This window comes from Phaseolus vulgaris, chromosome 11 (assembly GCF_051622355.1).
Source record: "Phaseolus vulgaris cultivar YP4 chromosome 11, ASM5162235v1, whole genome shotgun sequence".
Classification (NCBI taxonomy): domain Eukaryota; kingdom Viridiplantae; phylum Streptophyta; class Magnoliopsida; order Fabales; family Fabaceae; genus Phaseolus; species Phaseolus vulgaris.
In genome coordinates this window covers 44,325,263-44,342,570 of record NC_143508.1, presented here as the reverse complement: position 1 = coordinate 44,342,570, position 17,308 = coordinate 44,325,263, and the positions used below count along the sequence as shown (strand labels likewise).

The 17,308-nt window shown below is 33.0% G+C and overlaps 1 protein-coding gene across 2 annotated transcripts; it reads left to right on the top strand.

The window, feature by feature from the left end:
* Positions 1–2,686: 2,686 nt before the first annotated feature.
* SAG18 (senescence associated gene 18) lies at positions 2,687–5,688 on the top strand. 2 transcript variants are annotated; one of them, XM_068625059.2, is made up of 7 exons: positions 2,687–3,081; positions 3,281–3,380; positions 3,491–3,611; positions 3,717–3,838; positions 4,383–4,504; positions 4,589–4,748; positions 5,394–5,688. In XM_068625059.2, exons 1-7 carry the CDS (start codon positions 2,955–2,957, stop codon positions 5,506–5,508), a joined length of 867 nt encoding a protein of 288 aa, XP_068481160.1. In that variant the 5' UTR covers positions 2,687–2,954; the 3' UTR covers positions 5,509–5,688. The 2 variants fall into 2 exon arrangements, 1 of the variants encoding a protein (XP_068481160.1); XR_016517537.1 differs by having other exon boundaries at positions 2,848–3,081; positions 3,717–3,813.
* The last annotated feature ends 11,620 nt before the right edge of the window (positions 5,689–17,308 follow it).

The window sequence follows — 17,308 nt, the reverse complement described above, 5'->3', positions numbered from 1 at the left end:
AGCCTCGGCAATAAAGCATACCACCTCCAACACAAAAGAGACATACCCCGAACATGGAATGCATGTCATTTAAAATATTATTTTTGTTGAAGTCAAGAATGAAACTTATATTTTAAATTAAAAAACTCTTTTCGGGATCACAAAAGACTTTTCTTATCTTCTTGATGTATCACCCAAAGTGAATCCCTCCCGATAAGACCTATACAAAAACCCTTGACCTAATGCATTTTCATAAAAGTGAATCCCTCCCGAGGGTTAAGTATCTTCGGTTTCATCTACGAGTGTGAATTCCTCCTGACAAGTCTAGAGTGGACTTCTCAGACAAGGAAGATTTCACCACAAGCATTTACTGGAAAATCTAAAAGAAGAACTCTACCTATGAAGATCCCAACAATTAATCATGTCAACAACTAAGTCCAAAAGTTATATCCAAGGAAAACCCTTGAATAAGACAAATAAAGAACCAACTAATCAACTATACTCAACCCCCTACTTACACCTTTAACTTATAATTTTCTTATCCAATTATAGGATTTGTTACTTAGTTATTTGTAATTTATTTCAATTCGAAAGCTCAATCCAACACCAAACAAAAGAAAATAAGAGCGTAGTAAAATGTATGACACCAAAACATCATTCATTAAGAATCAAAATGACCATTTGGCGCTACCATTCACATATAAAAAAAAACTCTAAAAGATGAATGACCACAAAACTAACACTATTCGATGTTAATAGTAGGGTATTCATCAAAATTTCCATTGTCGTTTATCACCTCAACCTCTACATCCTCATCACAAATATCTTCAACTAGGATGACTTGACCTTTATAAAAATCTTTTCCTGCATTGAAGTTTCCTTCATTAATAGGAATCTTGTAAAAGAACTCGACTTGATGAGGAGCTTTGGAGAAACCCTAGTCATGCTGATCCAACATGAACTATTGGGCCTCCTCCAATTCATTCTCAAGTCGCTCACATCATTCTTGCTCGTCATGGTGAGAGAGCGCCATGTTGATAAGATTTTTGTTCAAATCCTCTTCGGTCAACATGTTGGCAATCTTGTCCTCTAAAACATTCCTTTTTACTTTCTTACCAAAAGTGAGCTTTGATTGTCGCCTTCAGTTGCTACCCCAAGGTTGGATTAGAGTCCAGGGCAGCTTAAAGAGAGTGGCCCGAGTCTTCCAATTCCTTCTTCAATGCTTCGACCTCGGAAGGAGACACTTCTCTCAACCTCCTCCCCTAATCTTCTACGAAGAAAAAGGGTACAAGTCGAAAGCTCAACAACAACATATGCAAAATAGCTAGGAGAAGTTGATCATAATAACTCTCTCTCTGCTCCATTAAGGCTAAACAAAAGCTTGTTTGAAATTCGAAGACCCTAACCAAAGAAATCATCCAACAATGGAGTTGAAGGACCCTAAGACCATGGAGAACCTTCTTGGGTGATTGAGTCGACAAATGAGAACGCCGGGAGGGTTTTTCTTTCCTCTTGTGCTTTTTGTAAGCTTCTGAAGGAGGGAGAGTGTTTGGAACTTGATCCAGTTGATGAATAGGGGTTGGAACTTCAGCGTATCGCCGTTATAGAAATATTTTCCATTGGCATCCTCCAAAAGGACTTTGAAAAGCATCATTTAAATTTTTTATAAGAAGATGTAAAGGGGTTGAGCAAACAATATTTTGACTTGCTAATCAAAGAAAGGCAACATGTCCACTTACCAAACGAGTATTGTAAAAATGGAGACAAAGCTAAAGGAAGATGTGATTACCTTGAATAAGAATACTTTTCGGCAACTTGGATAAAAAAATGGAGTGGTGTGAACCCAACGTTCAAATTGACAAGTATTTATAGGCACAATAGCGGCGAGTCAAACATTGTCAAATCCACATTGTTGGATCCTATACGATCCAACGAATGTGAGCTCGCAACCTTTCACATCAACTTTTTCAGCTACAATTAATGTGCACACTGCTGAAGGAGAATACAACTCTTCACTCGCGATACGATGTTTCGTCACTCGAGCCTAGGGAACCATGTATGGTTATTCGAAACATGTTACTCCTCGACCTAAAAAGAAAACACGAATTTTGTTTTAGGATCATAATTTAATACAAGACTTTGCATATCTTTGGATGAGTCTGTGGAGCCACTGTATCGATTGACCTGAATCAGTCGACTTGGCTAGTTCAACATATTGACTTGTCGAATCTAAGATCGGATTAGCCAAGATGTTGACCTATTCGATATTTAAATATATCAACCGACCAAAACGTCATCCATCAAAACTTCCACTAATGATGTTAATAATGATGTTAAGGGTCAAAAACATCAAAATGAATACTTAATAACAAACAATAATTAGGGATTAAACCTTAATTACAAATTGTAATTGTAGCAGGTTTGAGTTTGGATAAAAGTCCAAACAAAAAGCCCATTACCTAATAGTATAAATAGGTAGTTTGGATAAAAATTTAGATTAGACAGCATTTATGACCCATTAAAAAAACTCTTGCTTACTTGATTAGTCAATGTTGAACTAAATAGAATAAAACGAGATGATACTCAAGACCTTAAAAGACCAAACGCTGGATACTGGAAACGTCGTGGAGATCAAATAGCAAAATTAGTTTTATTTGGTAAAATAAAATAGTCTAATATAAAAACAACACCAAGAGCATTTATAAACAAGTATATCCCTTTTCTCTAACAATTACATAAATAGTTTAATTACATATATATAATTTAAATAAAGTTTAAGTGTATAATATCTATTATTTATCATTATCTGAAATAAAATAAGATAACTATTTCTATTATTTATTTGTTTTTAAGGTGGGTGGTAATACTAACTCGATCTATAATGAAATGAAAAGGTGTTCTACACAACTCATACTAAACTTGTGTTGTATCAATCGCTGAGCCTGAGACAGATTTTCTCCATCCGCGCCCAAACCATGAGAAATCGCAGCGTTTATGCATCGCTGGTTGCACTTTTTTGCTTCCTCGTACTCATGATCGTTACCCCAGCAATTCATCAGTCCCAAGATTATCATAATTTCGCTGACCACCGCAAATTCTTCGGTAACCCTCTTTCTTTTCTACTGTGCTTTCGATTCACTTTTCGCCCTTTTCTAATTTTACTGTTTACCCTTTTTTCTTGTTTTACTTCTTGTCAAATGGGTCGCCTAAAAAAATGAACTTGACTCTACTGATTATGATTTTGGAGGAATTGGTGTGAATTGAATGGAGATTCTTTTGAATGTTCAGTGTTAATTTTCAGGTATTCCTAATGCACTTAATGTGATATCAAATTTCCCTTTTCTGGTCATTGGCCTCGTTGGACTTGTACTCTGTCATCGTGGAAACTACTTTAGCCTCAGGTACTATGCATAGTCTGTTAATTTTTTTTGTAGCAATTCAATTTCTCACTGCTGGCAAAAATCTTGATCCTATTTGTTGTGTTCTGTGTGACTGTGATGCGTGCCAAAAGCTTGCAAGGTGAAATATGGGGCTGGACTTGCTTCTATGTTGGTGTGGCTGCTGTTGCAGTTGGATCTTCATACTATCATCTCAAGCCAGATGATGCCCGCCTTGTGTGGGATAGGTTACCAGTGAGTTGTACAAATTCTTTGCCACTTCTGAATGCCCTTTCCCCCTTCTTTTTGGCCCATTTTAACTAGTCAACTTTTTAATCTACAAGCTGATTATGATTACAGATGACTGTTGCTTTTACATCAATCATTGCAATATTCATCATTGAGCGGATTGATGAGTGGAAAGGAACGGTTTCAATTATACCTCTACTTTTGGCTGGTATAATAAGCATTGTATATTGGAGGCAAGCTTACTGTTTATTTGTTCTGCATTTTATTTGACAGAGTTTTGTCTTTTAAGTCGAAGGCAGTTGTTCTTCATATGTGTAAAACATAAAACTTAGTGTTGATTCTACAAATACATTTGGCATTTTATGTAGTTACATGATTCATTATGGGGATAATCAACTTGTAGAACAGTTCAGAGTGTCAAAAACTTAGTTTTGTTATTTTCCATGTTATTATTCCTTTATTTGATTTCTATTTGAGGTTAATTGTTAAGTATCTGTTTGGGTGAACGTTGACAAAGCAAAACAAATCAAATTGTTTTTGAAAAGCTACCTAAAATGTTCTTTCAACTCAAAATCTATTCTGGACCCATAATCAATTTCTCAATGTGGAACCAATCATGTCTAACTTTACCTAAAACCATGTTAATTGGTATTTCAACATGATTCTGGAGATTTCAACATGAAATCAAATACGCACCAAATACTTGACCATTCAGCTGACTTAGTTACCTGAACTTTAACTCTTGAAATAATTGTTCTTGTCTTCCATTCTCCTCAGGTTCTTTGATGACCTTCGTCCATATGCTCTGGTCCAATTTGTGCCTTGCATTGCCATTCCTCTAATGGCTATTTTGTTACCTCCAATGTACACACATTCAACATATTGGCTCTGGGCTGCAGGTTTGTTATGTTATGGTATAAATTCCCTCTCCTTGTTTGTTATAAACACCAGCCATGCTTATATTTTAAATAATTTCTTTCCAGGGTCTTATCTTCTAGCTAAAGTGCTAGAAGCTACTGATGAGGTGGTCTATGAATGGACACACCATATTGTCAGTGGTCACACACTAAAGCATCTAGCCGCAGCAATGGTCCCTGTCTTCTTAACATTCATGCTTGCTAAGAGAAGTGTTCAACCTGAGAGGTATATGCATGTCTGCGACACTAAAACTGCATATAATTAATGGATTTAATTATTTCAGCAGTTGAATTTTGTGCAAGAAAACAGCCTACAATTGTGTGAACACGAGATGTAGTTAACACAATGAATTGGCATTAAGCTTAGTTCCTATCTGCTTTATTAAAATGTAAGCCTTGGCTATTGGCTTGCACATGGAGCATGGAAAAAGAAAAGAAACATTAAGAAATACCAGTTGAATATTTTTCCTGTTTACCTGACTATATGATCTATATGTTGATTACAAATCTTTCAGTTTTTTTTTTCATCTGGATTACAAACTCTCGATCAGTAGTCACTTTCACTAGTAAACACGTGTTGCATTTATTTCTTTAATTTAACAGTATATTTAACTTACGATTATTAGATTTAACATATTTTAATTTGTTAACCAAAAATGTGGTGGGAACTAGATTTGCGAGATTGTCAAACCATATTGTAAATTTTCCTAAATTCGCCCATATGATTGTAGCATTAGTTGAAAACTTGTAGTTCATTACTTCATTTTCTGTTGTATTTGGAAACAACTTTAAAATTGCTATTTCAGTTTGACTACTAACTCGAATATTTGATTGCTGTGAATGTCATTTGATTGTTGTGATCTGCATGCAGGCAAAATTTGCTCAAGACTTGGAGGGTTTCCTGGGTGAAGTTCAGACAGGGCAATTCCAACGTTGAGAGCTACTCCTATTCATACACAGATGTGCCGGTTGTGGAGCCACACTGAGGTTTTAATTTCCCATAGAACAAAATAAAGGCTTATACTGGATTACATAATACTGTTAAACTTGAATGTGGACCAATACAATGCTATTTGTCTGTAATTAACTCTGTACAGTCCCCCATATGTACAACATAGAGCGTATCGATTTTAGTGATGAATGTGTGATCTACTTTTTATTTCTCACCTTCTTCAGACTCTGCTGATGCTTGTGTTGACAAATTATACTAATGAAATTAGAATATTTCTGCTATTTTGTAGTGCTCATCACAGTAAATTGAAGTTGAGCTGAAGTTTATATTAGAAACAACCAAAAGAAGAAAGATGAAAAAGAATGCAGAATGAAAGAATAACCTATTGTGCATTTTAAGACATCCACTTCCCACAATGAAAACAATGTTGGAACATAATAATACTAGTAAAATGGTATTGCAGCAAACAAACATGAAAGGAACAGCAAAAGAAGACAATGTATTGAAATGTGGTTGTTTGGTTATTACTGATCTTAAACAAGGACAAGTACTCTAGAAGTTAAAATATATTTACAATACTTATGTGAGTACTCTAGAATCAACCTTTTTTTATAATTTTACTTCCTATGATTTTACCAATACTTATATAACATGCTATTTTGTATATAATATACTAAATGTTTCACTTACCAGTCCACTTTTTGGATTGTGAATTCATGACACAATCAAAATCTTCATCACATTGTTATTTAGGACTAGATTTTTATTATCATGTTTAAATTTAAAAGTAGGGCTATTTTTTTTTTTTTAATAAAAGCTCATTAAATGCAATAAGTTTCAATGGTTTGGTCATGTTTAGGTTGAGAAATTAATTTTTCTCAATTTGTTTTTTAATTTAGAGTTAGCATCTTAAAGTTAAAATAGTCCAATTTTCTACAAAGTTTAATAGTATATTGTTCTTGCAGTACTAATATATTATCTCATTTTCTTATTTCTCTAACTCCTAAAATTACACTTACTTGACCATGACTTTCCTTACAAACTTATATGTCATAAATAATTTTATTCTTGAAATTATATTATTGTGTGTATAAAAAATTAACATGTCAATAACATAAAAGTATATAATTACACATGTTTTTATATTTAGTGTAAGCACATTGATCAACATTGTTATTAGAAAAACCATCACTGAGTAAAAATTATTAAGTTTTTCATGTCATTATTTTGGTGTGTTTTAGCCCATGTAAGGATTTAAATAGTTTGCATACTTTGCTCTCTTGATAAGGAACTACACACCCTTTACATTGAGTCGTGATTCTCTTCCTCTACTTCATTATTCAAAAATGTTGTTTTAACATTTATTTGGTGAATTAACTAACTTATGGATAGAAGTTAGAGATTACAATACTTAGAGAAAATTTTGATAATTGAACACATGTACCAAAATGTTGGTTTTTGAGTAAAACTATTCGTTACTAATCTTATTTTATATTTTTTTGTGGATACATTAAGATGATACTTTTTCTTAAAGATCACATTTAGAACTAATTAGTTTTTCTCCTTTAAGAAATCTACTAAAGTCCAAGTGTTATTTTTCTTAACAAAAACAATTTCAATTCTAATGGAATTATCCCAATATTTTGCATTAGGAGTACTAATAGTTTTTAAAAATCTTACTAGATAATTTTCAACTATGTAAGTGTAAAATTCATATCCAAAAGAAGTTTCTTTTCTTGGTGTTTTAATTCTTCTCAAAATTTCTTTGAAAAACATGTAAAAACATAAAAAGAGAGGGTTGAATTGTGTTTTAAAATTTCTTACACATTTTGTAATGTCTTGTTTGATATCAAGTAGTTAGATGATAGTTTCGGCTCAACACACTATCTGTTAAATTAGTTTGTTAATCTCTTCCTATTTATTAATGCAGTACAATAATATATAATAAATAAGGATAACGAAAACAAGATTTACCTATGATTTTTATACTGGTTCGTTTAAAAGTGCAAACTACATCCAGTTTTCAATCTGCTTATTGAGTTTCACTCTGCAGACTACTGCTACAACTTACAAACTGAGTATTATTTGAAACACAATTGGTCCTAGCTAATAACCAAAGTATTGTTTGAACACTCAACCATTCCTAGTTAAAAAACTCCAAGTATTGTTTTGAATATAACCACTCTTGATTAAACATTGAGTATTCTTTGGACCTCATTCATTCCTGGTTAACCCAATGAGTATTGTTTGGACCACAACCGCTTATGGATAATACAACGTAATTTTTGGAATGTAACTGCTCCTTGATAAATTAGAGTATTGTTTAGACAAAGTCAGTCCGAGCTAAGACACTGAGTATTTTCCAGAACACAGTCACTCATGGCTACACAAACAAAGTTTGTATAAAGAAGTGATCACAAAGATCACAAGAGTTGGCTTACTGAAATGTAATAACATCTTATGACCTATATGTTAGAATGGATGGCTTTAAACTAGAGGGGGTTGAATTGTTTAAAGAGGGTTTTCGCAAACTTTTAAGTCAAGAATGAAATTATCTCAAGAAACAAGTTTTGAAAACTTATCTTGTTGGTTCTGTGAATTGAAACATAAACCAGCCTTTCCAAAAACACAGCTTTGAGATGCCAAGGCATTCTCAAAGTTAGATTTCCCCTTTGAAAGCTTGTCCACAGTTTCAACAAGATAATGAACCTTTTTCTCAAGATTTTCACAATTTTCGCAAATGAGAGTGTCACACTTGCAAGAAGAATTTTTGAAATGATTTTCCAGATTTTTGAAATCATTTTTATATTTTTCAATCTTATCTTCAAGTGATTTCACTATCTTTTCCAACCAGCTGTTAAGATCTTTCAATCGATTGTTTGAAAGAACCAATCGATTAGCTTCATCATGAGTTTCTTGAAAAGCTTCAAGCAATTTACTGTAATTTTGTTCATTCAAAGAAGCACATGAACTAACCTCACTTGAGCTGCAAGATTCATCATCATCTTCAGCAATCAAACAGATGTTTGCTTTCTCATCTTCACATGATGAAGAGCTTGATGATAATACCTCATTTTCATCCCAAGCTATGTAGTCTCTCTTTGTCTTGTCTTTCTTTTCTTTGTAGCTAGGCTTTTTCTCCTTGCTCTTGTTTGGAATATCTGCCTTTATATGACCTTGCTCACCACAACCAAAACAAGTATAGTTATTGGAATTAAAATCATTGGATTTCTTGTTTCCATACCTATCTTTGTTGTTGTCCTTGTTGCAGTTTCTCTTCAAGAATTTGCTGAACTTTCTTGACAGCAAACTAAGGTTTTCCTCATCACTATCATCACTGGATTCTTGTTTTCCTTTGTGCTTGGAAGCTTTTAAGGCTATGCTCCTTGTGTGCTTGTCTTCGCTTTCTTGAACATTGAGTCTATTCATCTCTAACTCATGTTCCCCAAGCTTACCAAACAAAGAAGCCATACTTAATGATGTTAGATCTTTAGATTCGGAAATAGCAGTTACCTTTGGTTGCCATGCTCTATCAAGACATTTCAAGATCTTTATGTTCAACTCTTCTTGTCTTGTCAAGGCTCATGAGATGATTGATGATGTGAGTGGATCTTTTCTGCACCTCAGCAATTGTTTCACCTTTAAGCATTCTGAGCATCTCATACTCTTGGATTAGAGTATGCTTCCTAGCTCTATTTACCTCATTTGTCCCTTCATGAGTGACTTCCAAGGTATCCCACATTTCTTTTGATGATTTGCATTGAGAGACCCTGAAAAACTCATCAGAATTTAAAGCAGAGGTTATTATATTTTTGGCAATGCAATCGAATTTGGCCTTTTTGCTTTCTGAATCAGTCCATTGAGACCATGGCTTTTCAATGACAGATCCATCTTTTTCAAGAACCAAGCTCTTGATGCCAATTGTTAGAATGGATGGCTTTAAACAAGAAGGGGGTGAATTGTTTAAAGAGGGTTTTCGCAAACTTTTAAGTCAAGAATGAAATTCTCTCAAGAAACAGTTGATAAGGAATTCAGTTTGCCAAAACAGCAAGCAAAAACAGCAGTACCAGAAAAACAATCGGTTGTTTATACCAACAAACAAATATCAAAACTGAATTTAAAGAGATTAAGGATAGAGAGATTGCACACAGAAGTTTATACTGGTTCACTCTAAACCCAAAGCTACATCCAGTCTTGTTAGAAACCACTGAGACTAAGCAACCACACCTTGATCACTTACACCACAACCAAGAAAGTGACCTTGATCCCCTCAAGACACACTTCTCTTGGCCAACACACCAACACTAAGATTGCTGATCTTGATCCCCTTAAGAACACACAGCAAATCTCAGCAAGCACACAAACAAACTTGTTCAACAGATACACTTGTTACAGAAGATAATCTGAAATCAATACAAGCAGAATCCTATTCCACACACTTTGATCAATCACAAACTCTAAGCAATCTCAGCTCTTTGAAAAACTCAAAACTTTATTCAAAAATCTTGTTTCTCAAAACTGTTTTTCTGAATTTATTCAAAGATGTTGTTTGTTATCAAATCTTAACAAACTCTTAAATTGCATTTAAAGATTGGTCAAAGCATTTAAAGATTGGAGCGTAAGCAGTTAAATCATTTAAAGCTCAGTCAAAGATAAAACTGTTTTTTTGTTATGGTACCAAAACAAACAATCGGTTGTTTCCTCGAATCAATCGGTTGTTTTGGTTTTAACAGCTCAACCATTTAAAAAACAGTTTTCAAAGTTTTCTAAAAACATCTAAGTATAAACAATCGGTTGTTTCGACAAAACAATCGATTGTTTTTAACTTAATTTGAAAAACATTTTTCTTTCCAAAAGATTGAGAATGCCTATGCTTTGGATTCAATCAAGAGGTGGATTACATACACAATCTACCCCAGATCCTAACTAAAATAGCACAGCAACAGCAAGCACAGCTAAGGCTTCAACATCCTTTAAAGGGTTTGGATTCTTCAAAGCTTGAACCCCACTTGGTTCAACACTATACAAATATATGCAATCTATGTTCTTCTACAAAGATTTTAAGGTCACAAAAAGATTTTGACAATGTTTTGGCACTTAACAATTTATCATTTCCTTGTCTTCTTCTTCAAAGGATAAATTTATATAGAGCTTGCAAGAATGAGTCATTGCAAATCCCTTTCTAACCGTTGAGAACTTTTGAACTCAAATATCTTCATCTTCTTCTGCTTGACGAGTGTGGACATAGATGTGCATTAAATTCGCTCCATGCAACATTAAATGTCAACATCCTCATCAAGCAGCATCCTGATAGTTGATAATACTTATTAATAGTAGTTAGATAAAAAAAAATTTACTTAAAATGAAGTAAAAGCTAAGACCATACAAGAAAAAAAAATAGTTGGACCAAAGTTGAGAAGATCAACTTGTATCTGAATGGTTGTTGAGACAAGAACTTTAACTATTATCATAACAAATTTTGATGTAGACTTGTGCCTTTGCGTGAATCATTTGGGTAGATAGAAGATGAAAACATTCCATACAACACAGTAATAAGCTTAAAGAAGTTCTTGTTAGGTAAGCTTAGGTTTTGTGTGCAATTATCGTCTGATAAATATTTCACTTATTAGAAAAGGTGAAAACTACAAGGTGTTGTATTGTTTGTCAGAAGAAACACTTATATCTTACACGATTTCATAATTCAAATGTTATACTTAATGATTAAAAAAAATTAGAGAAAAAAAATTATTTTTGCAAAAATAAATAAATAAAATCTAGAGACTTGAGAGTTCTCATAGTGGGTCTTATCTTAAGTGTGTGAGCACTTCAAGTGGTGGCTCTTTCACCATTAATCTTGGAGTACCTCCTTCTCCAAGTGGTGTGACATCCATTTTTCTTCAATAAGCTTTCTTTTTTCTTTCTTTTTTTCATTCCTTCCTCTTTTTATCTTTCTTTTTGTGTCGTCCATTCCATTCCTTTTTATGATATCATGCTTGTCTTTTAATTTTGGTTATCACTTGTCTTTCTTCATCCTATGTTCTTTCCATTTCCACAATTTACATTCATCATCATAATCACCATATTACGTTTTTCTCTTTGTCCTCTAGAGGTGAACCTTCACACTTACTTAACCACTTGATTAAGTTCGTGTCCAGTGAGGATCTTTTTTGGATTTCTCACCATATTCTGCTTAAAAAAAATAAAAATCATACACAAAGTGCAACCCATAAAAATGTGCAATTCTAAAATCAACTCATATCATGTGGTAATCAAAGCATGATTTTTAAATTGTGTTTATCTTTTATGAGTTGATTTATGCCTTTAAATTCTAGCACATTTTAGTTCTTGCTTTTATCTTCAAATAATTTCAATTCCGCTTTTAAATTCTTGTCATTTACAATTCTGCATTTTTATTCATTAAGCACTTTAAATTATGCTTTTGAAATTCTGTGTCATTTTTTTTCTTCCTTTCATCTTTTGCTTGATTCTTATGTTCTTAGTGTTCTGTAAGTCTTAAATCAATTATACTTATTTTTGTTTTAATTGTGAAGAGCTAAAACAAATGATAAATTATTTGAGTAGTGGTTGATTTAATTCCAAACATAGAATGCGAGTGTTCATATAAATTAAATCCCAACCCAATATCCTTTTCGAAAATTGAAAGGTGAATTGAAATATGCATGAAAAAAAAAGATATGGAAATTTTGAATTCATAAAACAAAGAGAAAAACAAATTGAGAGCATTCACAATTCAACTTTCACATTGCAAATTACTAAAGAGGATTCTAAGTATATGGCAAATTGCTTTCATACTTGTGGAATTTAATCATTCTTGCTTTCAAAATTTCTAAGGACATTAAATATTCATAATTAAAGTTTAAGTAAGTGTCTTTAAGTCTTTCTAAGTGTTTTTTTTTGTTTGTCTTCTCTCAGTTTTGTCATTATCTTACTTCCAGTTTGGTTTAGCTTTCTTTCTTTCAACTTTTCTTGCTTGTCTTTCAAATTTTCTTCAAGTTTTGTTGAGTGTCTTTGGTGAGCAATGAAAGGAACTTTGACCTCTTTCATTTGAAGTGTTGCTACCAAGTGTAGACCCTTTTAAAGTGCAAATCTTTTGTGAGTGAATTAAAAATTTTCCTTCCTTTACTAAATAGTTGAGTGATACAAGTGAGTGAGTGGATTAAATTGTTATTTTCACTAATTATTTGTTTTATTTTGTGCACAATCATGGCTCATTTATCTTCAAGGGAGTCTTCAAAGCCACAATCTCCTAAAAAAGCACATCTTATGAGGGAGCTTGCGGATACCAAAAGAAGTTGGGCACACAAAGAAGAGGGAATGAGGCAATTAGTGGAAAGGATGCAAAGATTAGAAGAGATTCGAGAGAGACAAGGTAGAGAAAGGAGATGAGAGCCTAAAAGAGCTACTAGACATTACATGCACTATGGATGTCAAGAAGAAGAAGAAGATTGGAGAGTGCAAAATTTTTTAAGAGAGGTGTCATCTACACCAACATCAACAAAAGAAGTTCATTCCTTTTTTAAAATTACCTAGTTTTAATGGAGAAAGTGACCCAAACGTTTATCTAGGATGGGAAGCTAAAGTAGAACAAATGTTTAATGTGTATGAGGTCGAAGAGAATCAAAAGGTTAAGTTAGCTTCCCTAAAATTTGAGGATTATGCCATGCAATGATGGCATCAAACTGTAATGGATATTGGGATAAACAATAGACCAAACGCGATCTCTTGGGACAATTTAAAGTTATGCATGTGCGTGGTTCGTTCCTCCTCATTATAGGAAGGAATTCTTGTTGATGCTCCAACGGCTTCATCAAGGACCTAGGATGGTAAATGAATATTTTAAGGACTTAGAAACCACTTTGACTAAAATTAATATGCATGATAGTGAAGAATCAAAGATAGTTAGGTTTGTGAGTGGTTTAAGGACAAAAATTCAAGATATTGTAGAGTTGTATGAGTACTCTTCTTTGGAGAAATTGGTTTACCTACCCATCAAGGTGAAATCACAACTTTTGAAGAAAAAAAATTTCAAACATACTCATAATGATGACTTCTAGATGAAGGGTAAAAATAAATTTTCATTTCTACTCCTCTAAAGAATCCACCCCACAAACTTCTAAAGACATCCCTTCTCCTTCTAAGACTAAATCTCTAACTAAAACCTCAAGCACAAAATGTTTTAAATGTTTAGGTTTTTGGCACATAGTTGTCAATTGTCCAACCAAAAGAACAATGATGGTAAAGGGGGAAGTTGTAGTGAGTGAACATAGTTCCAATCCTCAAGATCTAGCTTCCCTACTATTGAACTTAAAACTTTGATGTCTCCAAATCCATGAAGATTGCTTGAAGGCTGGGTTGTTGCTTGTGGGCATGGGTTCTGGGTAGATTAGAATTTGTCAATCCACTCTAAGCTTAATCCAAAACTGAATCAATCAAGTTCTTTCAAAAGAAAAATGTTTTTCAAAGTAGTGAAAAACAACATGTTGATTTATCGTTTCGATCGGTTGTTTTCCACTTAGTGGTTTTGAAAAGGATTTGAAAAGGATGAAATTGGCTAACCTTACAGTCAAGGCCAATTCAATCGATTGAATTGAGTTTTCAATCGGTTGAATCGAGTTTTCAATCGATTGTCTTTTAAAAATCTTAACAAAATTTGTTAAGTTTAGTAAATTTGTTTTCCATGATTCTAAACTGTTTTGGTTATTGATTAAAAGTCTTAAACGACTATTTTTGAGACTATATAACTGGTGTTTACATCTCTAAATAGAGAGAGATCAGATTACCAAAAAGATTAATAAGATTTTTAAGATTGCAAGATTGCTTAAAGCTTTGCTTTGGTTAAGAGTGGAATAGGAACTGTTGTAATCCTTCTGTATCAGGTGTGATCTTTCCTGTTCTTACTTGTATTTGTTTTCATATTTGTAAAACTTGTAAGGTGTTGGTGTATACAGTTAGAGGGTGTTCTAACTTGTAGTGAATTGTGTTTCAAAGAGGGTGAGTGTTCTTGAGAGATTCAAAATCACCTCTTTGGTGTTTGTGTTTGTAATCTAGGATTGATTACATAGTGAATTTTTAGTGGTTAGCTGAGGACTGGATGTACCTCTGGTTAAGAGTGAACTAGTATAAATTCTTGTCTGAATTTCTCTATCCCTCACTCTTTAAAACTGTTTGAACTGTGTTTTTATAAACTGCTGATAAAAGCAATCAATTGATTCGCATAAACAATCGATTGATTTTCTGGAATCAATTAAAAACAGTTTTGTTTCTTGACTGATCTGATTGCTTCTTTTGTGCTTCTTCACATTATTGTCCAGTATTTTCGAAAAAATTTCATTAAACAATTCATCCCCCGTCTTGTTTAAAGCCTTTAATTCTAACACCTACATCTTCAAGAAGCCAAAGTGAGGAAGAATATGATTTACTTTGTGAAGGTGATTTGTTAGTAGTAAGGCGCATGCTTGGAGAAACTCAAAAACCTTTTTTGATGAAAGCCAAAGGGAAAATACTTTTCATACAAGATGCCTTATTAATGACAAATTATGTTCATTAATTGTAGATGGGGGTAGTTGCAAAAATGTGGTAAGTACAAGAGTGGTGGATAAACTTGGATTAACCACCATCTCTCATACAAAGCCCTAGAAATTACAATGGTTTAGTGAAGAAGGAGAAATCATTGCTCTTTCACCACTCATCTTGGAGTACCTCCTTCTCCAAGTGGTGTGACATCCCTTCTTCTTCGATAAGCTTTCTTCATCCATTCCTCTTTTTATCTTTCTTTTTGCACCATCCATTCCATTCCTCTTTATGATATCATGTTTGTCTTTTAATTTTGGTTACCACTTGTCTTTCTTCATCTTATGTTCTTTCCATTTCTGTAAATTACATTCATCATCATAATCAACATATTGTGTTTTTCTCTTTGCCCTCTAGAAGTGAACCTTCACAATTACTTAACCACTTGGTTATGTTCGTGTCCAGTGGGAATCTTCTTTGGGTTTCTCACCATATTCTAATTAAAATAAAAAACCATAAACAAAGTACAACCCATAAAAATGTGCAATTCTAAAATCAACTCACATCAACCACCTTTGCCACCCACTTTGAAGGTATACTACAAAAGAAGCTTCATATCAAATCTCTTTCTTTTTTATAACCATGTATGTGTTATCGAAGTATCATGTGCATATTTCTATCTGAATAGTTTGAGGCCTATCTCTTCACATTAGATGTTTGATATCGAAAACGAAATATATAAAACTTGTATGTCGAAGGAAAAATTTTACATTTGTTTGGCATCTGCATGAAAAAAGTTTAAATTAAATTTAATATTTGTTACTAGATGTTTGATTTCATTTTTTGGAACTCTATCACAAACATTTTTCAGAGGCAATTCTATTTAAAACAACGTCAAACTTTAAATACAAATATCTCAATAAAAATCATATTTCATTAATCATGTTGTAAGATGTAGGACCTCTAAATAGCTCCCCCCGCCCCACCTTCATTTTCTTTCTTATTTTCTCACCTCCTCTCTCTATATATCTATCCTTTTACCTTCTTTCTACATTTCCTCTCTCATGTATTCTAATACACTTGGACTTTACAAAGTTATAGTACAGAATTATACAAACACCCAATCCTATTCCACACACAAATGATGATCCAAAGCTCTTGATCTTTTGAAAAACATTTTTAATAATCTTTCTTTCTTAGAGTCTTGTAAAGAATATCAAATAGCCTTTATATAAACTCAAGCAAGTGGTCAAACCTGTTAGATCATTTATTAAAAGCAGTTGGAATCGTTTAAAAACAGTTTCAAACTCTTAACAAAATTATGTTATAAAAACAACAAATTGTTTTCCAAAACAACAAATTGAAACAAATTTTATGTTAAGGTTTTCATAAAAACAACAGGTTGTTTTATCGAAATAACCAATTTTTTCAGTTTGACAGAAAAGACAAGACAAAGCAAAGCTTTTACAAATCATTTTGAAAACCACTAAGTGTCAAACAACTAGTTGTTTCTACAATTTAATAGGTTGAAATTTCACAACTTTTTAGAAAACACTTATTTTCGAAGAGATAAAGAGCCAAATGAGCTTGGATCAAAACAAGGATTTTGAATTAGCAAGTCAAAAACTTCTAGACAACACACACACACATAGTAACAGAGTCTTCAAGCTTTCCACACAAATTTGTAGGCATCAAAGCATCTTGTTCAACAGAATGATGTTTGAACGAATTTCAGTATGGATTGATATTTTTGAATTATTTAGAATTCTTATGGTTGGATTGTCCTTGAAAAGATCTTTCAAATGTAATTTGAGTATGTTCTTGAGGTTAAATTGTTGATATTTTCGCTCAAGCAAAATATGACTGAAAATTTACCTTCTCTCGCATACATTTTCGCTCAAGAAAGTAAATTTTCGCTCATGCGAAATTTCACCACAACTTAGCCTCATCTCGACCTCATTTTTGTTCAAGCGAGAAAATTTTCACTCATGCGAGCTCATTATCGCCTAAGCTAAAAATTCTTGCCCAAGCAAAAAGTCCATTTTCGCTGAAGCTAGAAATTCTCGCTTGAGCTAGCCTAAAACAACTTCTTTAATATTGTTTCTCTTTTCTTTTCTTCATGTCTTTTCAATGATTTGAATTATGCATGATTTTTTTTATGCAAAGTATACATTGTTTGTAAATTCAATTCATTTGTGAAAGTTTAAATGTTGTGTGATTGAATGATGTGTAATATATATGAGTGATATTGTATGATCAATTGAATTATGCAATTTCTAAATTATATGAATTAGTGTGAATGT

Excerpts from the sequence above, each read along its gene's own strand:
- SAG18 (XM_068625059.2), top strand. The coding sequence starts at position 2,955 with ATGAGAAATCGCAGCGTTTATGCATCGCTGGTTGCACTTTTTTGCTTC. Across the intron at positions 3,082-3,280 it reads TGACCACCGCAAATTCTTCG|GTATTCCTAATGCACTTAAT; the intron begins GTAACCCTCTTT and ends GTTAATTTTCAG. Across the intron at positions 3,839-4,382 it reads ATAAGCATTGTATATTGGAG|GTTCTTTGATGACCTTCGTC; the intron begins GCAAGCTTACTG and ends CATTCTCCTCAG.